General features: G+C 40.4%; 1 protein-coding gene across 1 annotated transcript in view; it reads left to right on the forward strand.

Moving 5' to 3' along the window:
* Nucleotides 1-12,788, forward strand: part of LOC109993947 (F-BAR and double SH3 domains protein 2) — a 28,972-nt gene that overhangs the window by 13,452 nt on the left and 2,732 nt on the right. Inside the window, exons 6-19 of the mRNA XM_020647118.3 lie at nucleotides 751-884; nucleotides 2,846-2,900; nucleotides 2,989-3,117; nucleotides 3,209-3,331; nucleotides 5,194-5,289; nucleotides 8,846-8,962; nucleotides 9,465-9,563; nucleotides 10,870-11,022; nucleotides 11,133-11,267; nucleotides 11,368-11,451; nucleotides 11,591-11,774; nucleotides 11,869-12,092; nucleotides 12,349-12,559; nucleotides 12,645-12,709. Of these exons, the coding sequence (XP_020502774.2) occupies nucleotides 751-884; nucleotides 2,846-2,900; nucleotides 2,989-3,117; nucleotides 3,209-3,331; nucleotides 5,194-5,289; nucleotides 8,846-8,962; nucleotides 9,465-9,563; nucleotides 10,870-11,022; nucleotides 11,133-11,267; nucleotides 11,368-11,451; nucleotides 11,591-11,774; nucleotides 11,869-12,092; nucleotides 12,349-12,559; nucleotides 12,645-12,709 (1,809 nt within the window). The remainder of the gene's footprint in view (nucleotides 1-750; nucleotides 885-2,845; nucleotides 2,901-2,988; nucleotides 3,118-3,208; nucleotides 3,332-5,193; nucleotides 5,290-8,845; nucleotides 8,963-9,464; nucleotides 9,564-10,869; nucleotides 11,023-11,132; nucleotides 11,268-11,367; nucleotides 11,452-11,590; nucleotides 11,775-11,868; nucleotides 12,093-12,348; nucleotides 12,560-12,644; nucleotides 12,710-12,788) is intronic.

Here is a 12,788-nt window from a genome sequence, read left to right on the forward strand (position 1 = left end):
AGATAAAATAAGGTGTGAGCTTTTTAAATAATTATGTTACTAGTTTTTTGACGTTGTTCTGCTGCTGCTGTAAATGTGACATTTCCACAGGAGATTAATTATTTTACTATCCATTTATTAGTTTTGAAAGTATCCATAATTAAATTTTTATTTGGTTGTTATAGAACCTTAACATAACGTGGACGCAATGCAACAAGATTCTTAAATCCATTAGGGGTTTTGATGTGTTAGCAGTATAAGTAGCAGAAGTTCTTACCCCTCTGGTCTCTTCAAAACAATTTCCAGTAAGAACCAAGAGTAAACAACCCGTGTAATAAATGATAAAAGGTGTAATAAACGATCGACTAGAGGAGGGCAGACGTCACAGCTGCTGTTCTTATCATTAATTACTACTCTCAGTTACTGATTGGGGGCACTGTGCTCGTTCAAAGTTAATCATAAGGAAGTCTGAGTGTACCTTTCTGAAAAGTAACCCGTGCGTCTCTCTGGTTTCTGCTGGACACGCTGCTGCACTGTATAATGGTGCTCTTGTTTGAACTCACCTTTCACAGTTTTCAAACCTCTCGTATGCATCATTATGACATAAATAACCTCCCTCATGATTTCTGTTGATATGGTTTGGTGGATTGCTTTTTAAAAAAAATTTCAGGAGGTTAATTCAATAATATTTTCATAAATGCAAACCGCTCTCTTGTTTTTCTGTGTTTCTGTGTGTGTGTGTGTGTGTGTGTCTCTTACACACACCATCAGTGTATCGATCAGCTGATGGCGGTTCAGGCCGAGCTGCAGGACTCGGTGAAGGAGCTGACCAAGAGCAGGAAGAAGTACCAGGAGGCCGAGACGATGGCACAGGCAGTACGAGAGAAGACGGAGCTGGAAGCCAAGTACGAACCAGATTACTCAAATATCTTTGATACATTATGATGATGTTTTGTTTGGGACTGCAACCAAAACTTGATTACATTCAGTCTACTACTGGTTTGTCTCAATGTTCCCTGGTGGCGCAGATCTCTGTGTCCAAAACACTCCCTCTTTCATTGGCATCTAACTGGTATTGCTCAAATATGATCTCTTAACATATAAAACGGTCAATTTTACTTGAGTAAAATAGATTTTTTTCTGAAGTTAAAGTTACATCAGGGATGGGCAACTTTGGTCACAGCAAGGGGCCACATTCATTAAATTCTCACAGCGAGGGTGGCAAATTGTAGAATAGAAAAACGATAACAGTCAATTATGTCTCAAATTTAACTCAACATATACCAGTGATCAAATATTATTATGGAAATATTTCTGGTTTTCATGATTTCATGGCAGATTTTGTCATGTTTTCTTCATGTTTTGATATATAAAAATAGGACAAAAAATACTTCTTTGGGTTGACATTTTTGTTGGACATGTTTTGTTTGAATAAGTTCAGTCGACAAATAGTTTGAATTTCCCCTCTCTAAAGTTTAACTGTTGGGAAAATCTTTGCGTATTAGTCCATTCTCAGTGTTTGTGCACCCAAAGGTTAGCTTTTCACATCACACTTATGTAAACTGCAAACTGGGCCAGGATTGTTTTTTTCAGACTAGTTGTGATGTCATATCCTGCTCGTATGTACTTGTCTTAAATGGAGCTTTAAGGTGAACACACGGAAACTTTCTCCCTTTCCCTAAACAGACTTCTAGGCTTGAACTCTGCACATTCATCTTCGCACACAGTGAGGCTCTCACATCCAAGTGAAACAAAAACAAGCTGAACACATTTTGAAATGAAGGGAGGCTTTCTTAAAAGAAGCTGCAGAAAAGTTTTCAAGTTTCAGCCCAACAAATATTTTATATTCAAGCTTTGGGAAGGTGTCATTTTCTCTCTTGTACCATCAACTCTTTGTCGTCCTGGCACAACAGGAACAGCTGGCACTTTGACACTCAACACATTGCAGACATTTTTCTGCACCTTAGGACAGTTTGGTGTGGAGCTGATATGCTGCTCTATGAAGTGTTGCTGTCAGAAAGGTTTCACAGCTGGATTGGATCTCATTCTAACACTACAAATACTATGTTGATGATCTGGCCTGACACAGTCCAGTGGCTTCAGCTCTGTTTCTCACTTCCTTTTAACTTCTGTAGAGTGAAATGAACTGAAGGTCATTGAGTTGTAAAGGTGCAAACATCTGCTCTACAAATGGTTTTGATAAATAACTTTACATCTGTTTGTGTTGTAAACTGTGATTTCCTTCATTTCATTAGTTCGTGTACATGCATATAAGGAAGCAGGTTACTCAGAGAAACAAGGTTAAACAGGTTATGAGAGAACATGCTGTGTAGACGTCTGGTGGATGTCAGTCTGTGTCTCCGAGCAGCAGGTTAGAAATCAGATTCCTCCCCTCCCTCAGACCTTATTTTGAAAACATGCCTTAATATGTTATGATAGAAGACATGGCTTTGTTACTTTTTTTTGTCATTTGTCTCTTTTTTTTAAAAATTTCGTTTGTCCCTAAATGTGAAGGTTTCTGCATTTCACAGTCAATTGTTCAGATTCTCTAACAACTGTTGAGGCAACCTTGTCAAGCTCATTTTAAATGTTAAGTGATTTTATATAGAAGAAGGCATCACTATGAAATTATGTTTTTTTTTTCATGCAGTCACTTCACATTTAAAACATTTTTCATGTACATAATTAGATGAAATCACTCACTATAACACAAAATACACTTCAATACAGCCAAGAAATTGGGGTTCTATTTTCTAATCAAATGCAAAATGTCTGATAAAAATGATACTACAAATAAATATTTGTTTTCTTTTGTTGTAGCCAAAAAAAGTCAAATCATTCCTATACTTTATTTATTTCTGTTCAGGTCGAAGCTGAGTCTCTTCCAGTCCAGGTCCAGTCTCCAGAGGGCAAGTGTGAAGGTATGACATCATAACATCCAAATAAACTGCTCGCCCTTTTGTGCCATTTCTGTGCCACAGTCAAACAGTATGAACTTTAACGTTCCAGCTGAAAGCCAAGAGAAGCGAGTGTAACTCCAAAGCCACGCACGCCAGAAATGACTACCTTCTAACGCTAGCAGCCGCTAACGCTCACCAGCAGCGCTACTACAGCACAGACCTCATGGACTGCATCAAGGTGAGGAAATATCGTGCACCGTGAATTTGTAAGTTGATGATTGTGGGGAACACCTGTACTGTAATCGTGTTCTTTATGTTTGGATCTGCAGGTCTTAGATGGCAGAATCTATGAGCAGGTAAAAGATTACCTGGTGTCCCTGTGTCAGACTGAGCTGGAAACGTACCAGGCTGTCCACAACACCTTCAACCAGATCCTGAACAGCTCAAATGGAGTAAGTCTTAAAAACCTCCCAGTCAACCAGTACTTCACTTCATGTCCTGTTTTTAATTTTAGACCCAGAGCCTTTTTGTGTGATTCTTAAAGCTACTGCAGCCGAGACTTGAAAATAGGACAAGATAGCATGGATTTAATCCTGAAAGAATTATTCCAAAAATATTGAATCTGTATGATCCAAAAAAATACAAACATGGAAGCAAAATATGAGCATTGTTTATTAAATCTATATTTAGTCTTCTTACTTTGCTTATCTCAATATTTGCAAGATAGTCGAGCCAAATCCTGAATACCCTGATTCAAAGTATTCATTGATCTGCAAATACTTTCAACATCGTATGATTGAAAGCTAGAAAGAAGATGTGCCGAGTTTCGAGAATTCAGACAACAGCTAAGTTTAATTTCCTCTTTGTTCGAGGGACTCAGAAGAAAGGTAAATTAACTAAGCAGCTGAATTCAACCTGCAAAAGTGAAAGTCATGGGATAAAAATTAGAAACTGCTTCCTGAATGTTTTGTTTATACTCTGCATTTTGCCAATTTTCAGAGTTTCACTGGTGTAGTCAATATTTTACATTCTCCAGCTGTATTCTTAGTATTCAGTGAGACGCTCACAGTGTAGATCCTGGGTGTCATAAAGACGAGCAGCTGATTTGGACAAAACAAAAAAATAGGAAAGGTTGGCAATGGATTGTGTTTTCTTAGCCAGGTTTGATTTATAAATAATACCAAGGCTGATCCTTCTGATGTAGTGGACATGTCTGATTCTGTCAGTATCTCAGTGTTTCTTTGTGAATGGGGGAAGAGCTGAACACTGGCTCCTTATTGGCTGCTAATGAAATGGCCGGTTTGAGTTTCCTCTGTGCTCTTGGTTACACGCTCGTGGCCTCGGTCAGGGTGATATCTTCAGGTCCTCTTGCAGCTCAGGAGTTTCAGTGGCATTTCGTTTCTCTTCAGCTCCGTATGTATGAACAAATCATGAGACAGCAAAGAGTACACAGATCAGTTCATGTGCTTCTAGTGTCAAGACAACTCCCCTAAACCAGATCTTATGTGTGCTTTGTGTAATTAGGCATTCTAATTTGAGCTATGTTCTTGTCTTGTAGACTATGTTCATGTAATGTCACGATCGATTTTCCCTGCAGAATATACAAATTTTGACTCAAAACATGCAAATACAGACTATTTAAATCCTCCACTTCTGGTTTTTCTGGTCTAACGGGAGCAACATAATAACTCTCAGATGTTTTTAAAAGCCATGAATACATGTTTTTTTTAGATAATGATGCTGGTTTGCTTTAATTAGGTTGTTTTATCAGGCACTTATCACTCCCTCAGTGCACTGCTCTGATAAACTGTTTTTATTTTACGTAATTCTTTCACTTATTGGGTTCGACTTTATGGAAATTAACCGTCAGTAATGGCTAATAAACTCTGATTTGTACACGTCCCTGTATTCCGAAACGCCCTAAGAACAGGTCACAAACGCTGCAGGTCGATGTTATTTTTGTTAAGATCTTTGGGAAAATCATCAACTTACTGTTGAGACTCTACAAAGAAACTTGTGCTACTATAAATACAATGTGGATTAAAGCAATTATTAAGAGATTTACTCTAAGATAATATGAATTGTTAACATATACTGCCTGGATTAAATCTCCAAATAGGTTTTTTTAAATCTGTAATTATACATCTAATATGTTCTATAATAAAATGCATATAAAGGGGCAACAGTGACTGAAAAATACAACAAAAGTTATAAAGAATTAAACGGATTACGTCTGATGAAAGATCAGGATTCTCATACATTTCTGCAAAAAGTCTAAACATGTGTTTTTCTGTTCTCCTTTACGTTTCTGTAGGTCGCAGAGGAGTTCCACCAGCAGCTGTTTGTACAGAGCAACCTCATGTTTCAGCAGGCCCCGGACTTCTTGTACCAGCCCATCGACTCTGACACGGTTTGTCCTGACGCTTTTATTTATAAAATGTTACATGATGTGAACCAGTACAGCAACCATTGGAGGTGTATCTGTTCCTTTTCTTCTTCTCTACTCTCTTTTTGGTCCCCAGACCTTAGACATGAAAGTAGATTTAAAGTTGATACCTGTAGGTCTCAGTTTGTCACCATGTTGAACATGAATTGTCTGTGCTGACTCAGCTGTGTGAGACACAAATTATATTACAGAAAACACACAAAACACTAATATAGATCAAGTTGTTCTAGTTGAGTGTGATCAGACAGATTCAGGTGCAGGTGACTTTATTTGAACCCATAGGTAGATTTTTTTGCAACCAGAAACATTGACATCCATCATGACACACAAACTACAGAACAGATGTAACAAGAGACAAGGCATTAGAGAGAAAGTTAACTATTTAAAACATAAAAACAAAACTAAGAAATTATAAAAAAATGTCCCCTTTCCAATTTGGTGGAACCACTGGGGGTCCTTATTCAGAAAATATGTATTTATTTTTGTTCTGTTTTAGTTATGCCATGAATACCACATGTTTTCATTAAAGAAAAGTAAGTTAAATATACACACAACATTTCCAACTTACCTCAAAACCTTGCTGATCCCCGATAGCTTTTATAAATCAAGCTCATTTCATCGTAGTTTTAGCTCTCATTGTGGAATGACTTTTTACCTACCTGCCGTTCATTTACCTCATTCTGAAACAAGAGAGAGTTGCTTTTACAATCCATAACAAATACAAACATACAACACACATGATACATATCCTGGTCCATAAATATTTACACTTACAATAAGAAATGTTTATGACTCTCTACCAGATTTATGGCTTCATGGCTGCTTAGTTTATCTTGCAGCGTTTTAGGGAGTCATATCCCCAGATTTGGAAAGTTGTGTAAAAAAAAAAAAAAAAAACTACAGCTAAAACAAACAGTGTTGCAAACTGTCAGAAATTTAACCAAGCTCATCAGACGACGGTCTAATTTGTTGGGATTGGTGTACATTCCCAAATCAGTTCAAGTGGAACAAGTAGTTCATGACGGGCATCTTAATGGCTGAGCGGGTCAATAACCTGGATTCAGCTCAGACACATTAACACGTCTCAGTCTTTCAAACATTTCTGTCCTGACTGGATGCATTTTCAGGATCAAAAAAGTAATTTTAGAATAAGTGCTTTCTTTTACAAAAAGATCTCTCTTTGCAAAGATGAGTGTCTTAAAGCAACATTTTGGAGGAATTTGCACTTTGGCGCCCACCAAAGGTCTCTGAGTGTAACTGCACTGTCGTTAAACACAAACGGTGCTTTTACGCCTCCCCCTCAAAGACGCAGGCATTTGTAATCAACATTTCAAAACAGCAGTTGCATAATTGTATCACACAATCAGGTCGACCGTATTTAGCCGTCATGACATTTAGCCCCGCCCCCTGGATTTCACACACCTGTTCATGAAGCCCACACTGTCTCATGGACTGGAATCTATTTTTGACAGTTTTCCACCAGTCATGGTCGCTTCATCACATTTTTAACCCTCTATAAAAACTCTCATAAATGTCACCTTTAGTCCAGAAATATTGAATCATCACCCTATGAAGACGACCCTGCTGCCCTAAATGCGGCAGTGGTTAAAGGGTGGCTTCTGTATGTGAATGTGATGCATTGCTGAAGGTGTCACACATACTTCTCTCTTAGCCATGCTTGTCTGTTGCCCCACTCTGCCGGTCCTCCTTTGCTCCGGTCCTCTGCTCCACCGGACAACACTGGACAATTTGTTCAAACTGCAAACGCTGGCGTTGTTTTCATTGGAAGTCAAACAAGCAGCAGCCTGTTCCTAAAGAAAACATTAGTGGTGGAGAGCCTCCCCTCTCCTCCCCTGCCGCCCCCCGCCCCCCCCTCGCCCTCCTGCCCCATACCACTTGCACCAGACGGAGGGATCCGGTGAGGAATAGAGCTGAACTGTGAGGGAGGGGCAGGAGGTAGGCCGGGCCCTGTGAACGGCCCAGCTGTGAAAAGGAGGCATTGTGAGTGGGCCTCACCAGAGTGCACTGACCCTCCCCGCCCTACACAGACACACACAACACACAACACACACACACACACAACACACACAACACACACACACACACACACACACACACACACACACACACACACACACACACACACTGCTGTTGTCATGTGGAAACGTCTTAACTAAAAATGTAATAAAGATCAAATTAAATTAAGAGATACGAGGCAAACCGAGTCGCCCCCTTTCCCTTTTTACTGAATTTAGAGCCAGCTGGACCTCTGCGTGTAAGATCATTATGTTTCCTTTCTGTCTTACATTTTGGATGATAATTAACTACTTCAATACAACCAGAAGAATCAGACTGGAACAGAATTGATGCTGAGACGCTCTATTCCAGCCCCTCTCCTGTCTGCTGTCTGTATGTGTTAGCCAGTCCCCTGTTATATGTAAAGAGGAAGTTGCCACATCAACATAAACATAACTCACACTGGTAGTTCCCTTCACAGGCCTTTAGGAAAACCACAAGGTCCTCTTAAAGCTTAAGTAAGAATTTATTTTGGACACTTTTTTAACAAAGATTGCATTTTATACAAACAACCTCAGAAAGAACTCAAAAACAGGCAGAGCTCTCTGAGAGTTTGCTTTGAAAGTTTGTTGACAACAGTTTCAGTAACTAGAACAAACCTGACTCTAAACCGGTCAATATAAACCTTTATTTAACATTTAGTTGATATATTGTACAGTAGGGGTGAGACACAATATCGATACGGCAATATATTCTTGTCCTGACTCGCTGATAACATTTTGGAAGCGTGGTGCTGAATATTATTATTCCAGTTTGGAAAAAAACCCAACAGGGTCCTCGACAGATATTGACCCCAAACTGCAGTGAATAGATAACGGCCGCTGTATGATCAACACGGCTCAGTTACTTTTTACTGCATGTTTTTTTTTATTTGAGATCATTTATTTCCTGATCAGACACGGAGCAAAGAGGATGTGTGTACAAGACACGATCTGTAGGACGCAAAAGTACAGGGATTATCACACATTTGGAAAAGAGCGCAGGTGACGTCAACAACACCTTTCTGAAAAGTTGAAAGAATTTCAACTTGAGCACTCAGAGCGGCCGCTCAGAAAAAAGCTCCCATCGGTTGCCTGTGATTGAGAACGCTCTCTCCTCAATTGAAAATGACACTGGCACTCAGAAAAAACCCCCGTTGTGGACACCAAGTGTTACATGATCATGTTGCAACATAGAAATGACCGTAATACTATCGTAACGGTTTGTTGTTTTGTAATAAGTTCCTGAAATTCCCTCCCGTTTCCCTGTTTTCTTGAAATGCATTCTTGTTTTTTTTTAACTTTATTACCTACCCTCCCTTATTCTCTCTCTCTCTCTCTCTCTCTCTCTCTATCTATCTATCTATCTCTCTCTCTCTCTCTATCTCTCTCTCTCTCTCTCTATCTATCTCTATCTCTCTCTCTCTCTCTCTCTCTATCTCTCTCTCTCTTTTGTGTGTGTTCAGGTGTTGCAGCTTGAGAAAGAAAATGGAACGGCAGAGGAGCACAGTCTGGATAAAGAGGCAAGGAAATGGGCGAGCCGCGTGGCCCGAGAATACAAGAGCATCATCCACACTCAGAGGGTGAGTACGTGACTCTACTAATGGAGAGATGAGTTTGAAAGGCGGCCTGAGATTACCCTGAGATAATGTGCTGTGCCACAGCGGTTCTTTAAAGTTGTCATAAAGTTAAATTAGCGGTTTATATCTGTGTCAACCATATTGGAACTTGGCCTTTAACCTGAAGAAGGTCGATAATAACAAACCCAGAGATCATAAAAACATTCCCCATGTGTCAGTATAAATATGATAAGAGTTTATCATCAGTTACTGTAATCTCCCTCTCTTCCTGGTTTATTTCGAAACCCACATCAGGAAATTATTCCCAAACTCTGTCAGTGACGTTTTTTCCAGGATCAAACAATCTGTTTCCATGAAGCAGGAAATGAGTCACTGTGTCTCCACTGAAGCTCAATCAAATGTCTTCAATTAGAGGGGATTACTGTAGGAGGAATTCAATGTTGTGATGTTTTTATACAACTCAGATGACGGTTGTGAGTATCATCTGTTTGTGTTGTGTTTCCAGGCCCTGGAGGAATACGGGACACAGGATTCATCTGAGCAGAACAACGGAGAGATGGAGACCAAGATGGAGGTGGCCAGACAGAGTCTGAGGAGGGCAGAGGTAAAGTGTGTGTGGAGTGTGTGTGTGTGTGTGTGTGTGTGTGTTATTGAGTAAGAAATGGGCTCTTCTGTTTTCTCAATCAGGCTCAGGTTACTAAAAGTGGCCCCAGTGCTCCACCTGCTGGTTTACTGTGGTGGAGGAAGTTTTCAGTCAAAGTAAACCACACAGTGAAAAGACTCCACTACAAGTCAAAGCACTGCATTCAAAACCTGACTTCATTAAACCTTTAAGAATATAATCATCAGTGTCTTCTTGAAGGAGGATTGTTTATGTTTTTGCTTTTTTCACTTGACATATCGTTGGGTTTTTTGATTCTGCAACAACTCAACATATTGTGTTGGACTGGTGCTCAAATTGGGTTCAAAGGTCAGGCAGGTGTCCTTAGCAAGATATCTAGGGGGCTCCTTTTTTTAAAATGACAAAGTGACATAATGACAGATGGGTTTCATTCACTGTCTGAAGTACAACATCTTAAAGTAAAAATTACAGGACGAATGTCATCGAACGGGTTCTTTGTTTGTCCAGGGTCCTTTATTGATACATCAGCTGCATTAGTTTGTATCATTGCTGTCCTGTGGAAACCACAAATCTATGATATATTATATTACAAATTGACTCCATTAAAGTTCAGTTGGAAACCGACTGAGATCTTCCGGTTCAACTGGTCCTGGTCCAGGTTTTAGTCTGCATCAGAGTTAGATATTCAGACTCACACGAGCCTCAACAAATCAATGCAAAGTGGAAAATGCACCAAGCAAGTGTAATAAAGCTGAACACAACATGTTTGGACTTTATGAATCCCAGAGGTCGTTACAGTTGCTCCAAAATATACAATATAGTAGTAGAAATATAGAATAAAAATATTAATCAAATAGAATAGGAATATAAGGTTTCAGTAATAGGTACAATAAATATTTACACAAATAAGAGTCAGATGGGATATATACACACATTTTCAAGATTATTGCACTTTGTTATCATGGACATATTATTCATTATTATTATTATATTGCAGTTTTAATAAATAATGATAATAAATAATAAAAGCACAATTAGTGTGAGAGTGTTTGTAAAAAATGTTTGAACACAAAAAATGTAATGCAACACAGCCTCTGTTGTCCAACATCTACACGTATGAAATCTAAAATCCTTGCCAGAAAAAGTATCGGTATCCTCTTTTAAAAATTCAACTCATGACAGTTTCTGTGCTTTTTTTGAGGCCAAACTTCCAAACTCTTGTCCAGATTATTTTCTATTCCTCTTTTGTCCTCATTTTAATTGTCTTTTTTATTTATTTTTATTACAGACGGTGAAAGTGAAAGCAGAGGCCCGTCTGGATTTGCTGCGACAGGCAGGCGTCGCTGTGGAAACATGGCTGAAGAGCGCCATGAACCAGGTGATGGAGGAGCTGGAGAACGATCGCTGGAACAACCTCAACACCCATGATCCTTCACTCTCTGTAAGACCCACAAAGCACTCATGAGTATTTAAAGATGAGAGATGCAGATCATCATAACAGCTTGATTTAAGGAGGATTGGTTTTATTTCCCGTCTGTTCTGTCGGTGCAGGGAACAGCAGATCTAGAGCGAGAGGATGAGGAGGAGATGGAGGACAGCGGTGAAGTGTTGGACGATAGCAGCTCCAGCCCCTCCAGCACCTTGAAAAACTATCCCCTCACCTGCAAAGTCCTCTACTCCTACAAGGTACCAACGGAATATAAGATAATGCTAAATGTGCTGTAAAAAAAAAAAAACATTTCCTAAAACTGCTAAATTTGAACCTGATCTGATACGTTGTTTCCAGTCGTCTCAGCCGGATGAACTCACCATCGAGGAGCAGGAAATCCTCGAGGTTATCGATGATGGAGACATGGAGGACTGGGTCAAGGTGCGTTTGAATTGTGTTCACTTTGTAAGCCAAAGATTTCAATGTCTTCTACTGCACTTGGTTTTTTATATGGCTTTTTGTTTTGTTGTTTATTTTTTGGCCACCAAGAGTCAGATTATATATTTTTTTGCATTTCCAGGCCAGAAACCGCAGCGGACAGGTCGGCTACGTCCCAGAGAAATACTTACAGCTGCCTTCGTCCAACAGCTTGCTGAGCATGCTGCAGGCTCTGGCCGCGCTGGACGCTCGATCACACTCCTCCAGCAACTCCACAGAACCTGAGACTGAAATCCCAACCAGCTCTGTCAACGGAGACTCCATTGGTAAGGGATTCCTCCAGTGTATATACGTTTCCATGGTTTCCATCCATATCCAGATATTTAGTAGACTTACCAAGCCGTCCTTTTGCTGTTTCAGTGTCGTTTGCGAAGGCCCTGTACGACTACGCGGGACAAACGGAGGATGAGCTGTCGTTTCCAGAAGGAGCCATCATCCGAATCCTGAGCAGAGAGACCCACGAGGACGACGGCTTCTGGGAGGGAGAGTTCAACGGCGTTGTGGGCGTCTTTCCCGCCGTGTTGGTGGAGGATCTGACCGGTGGCAGCGAGAACGGAGATGGACAGAGAGATGGCAGTGCACAGGTGTGTTGATGTAGAAAAACAGGAAGCTTACAAACATCTGGATGGGACATGAATGTTTAGACATCAGCACTAAAATGAACACTTTGGATGACTTTGTTTTATTTTTATAAATGACATCCTCCTGCACTGAGCTGATTAATCAAAAACATTAAAGTTTAAAACAGTAATTACATATAAACTTTATCTTTCTGCAGCGACTGGGCAAAACAATACTCAGCAGAAAAAGCAGTTTAATATATTTTTCTCTGTTTTCAAGGCGTCGCCCTCCCCTCTGGCTCAGTGCGATCGATCCCCTCGTAGTCCCTTCCAGCCGGGGCCCCTCCACAGCAGCCCCCTTCAGACGCCCACCACGTCCTCTCCTCAGTCGAGTCCCTGCAGCGCCACGGCCTCTCCCATTGGTCGACCTCCTTCCTATCACAACGGACATCACAGGCCGCCACCGGCGCCACACAAAAGCCCCTTTCAGAGTAAGATGATCTTCTTTTTTGTCTGCATCAGAGTATGAGTGAAGTATGAACCCGATGGTAACGCTGTGTCCTCTGCTCTCCTCAGGTCCAGCTCAAGGCTCGCCTCAACCTCCAAAATACCCTGAGAGCGGCGCTGGCACCATTCGACCTGTGAGTTCACATTTTAACTTCCACTAAAAAATGACCGACACATTGTCATCAGTATTCTTATTGAACCGATGGGGATGGA

This window comes from Labrus bergylta, chromosome 14 (assembly GCF_963930695.1).
Source record: "Labrus bergylta chromosome 14, fLabBer1.1, whole genome shotgun sequence".
In the NCBI taxonomy this organism is placed as follows: Eukaryota; Metazoa; Chordata; class Actinopteri; order Labriformes; family Labridae; genus Labrus; species Labrus bergylta.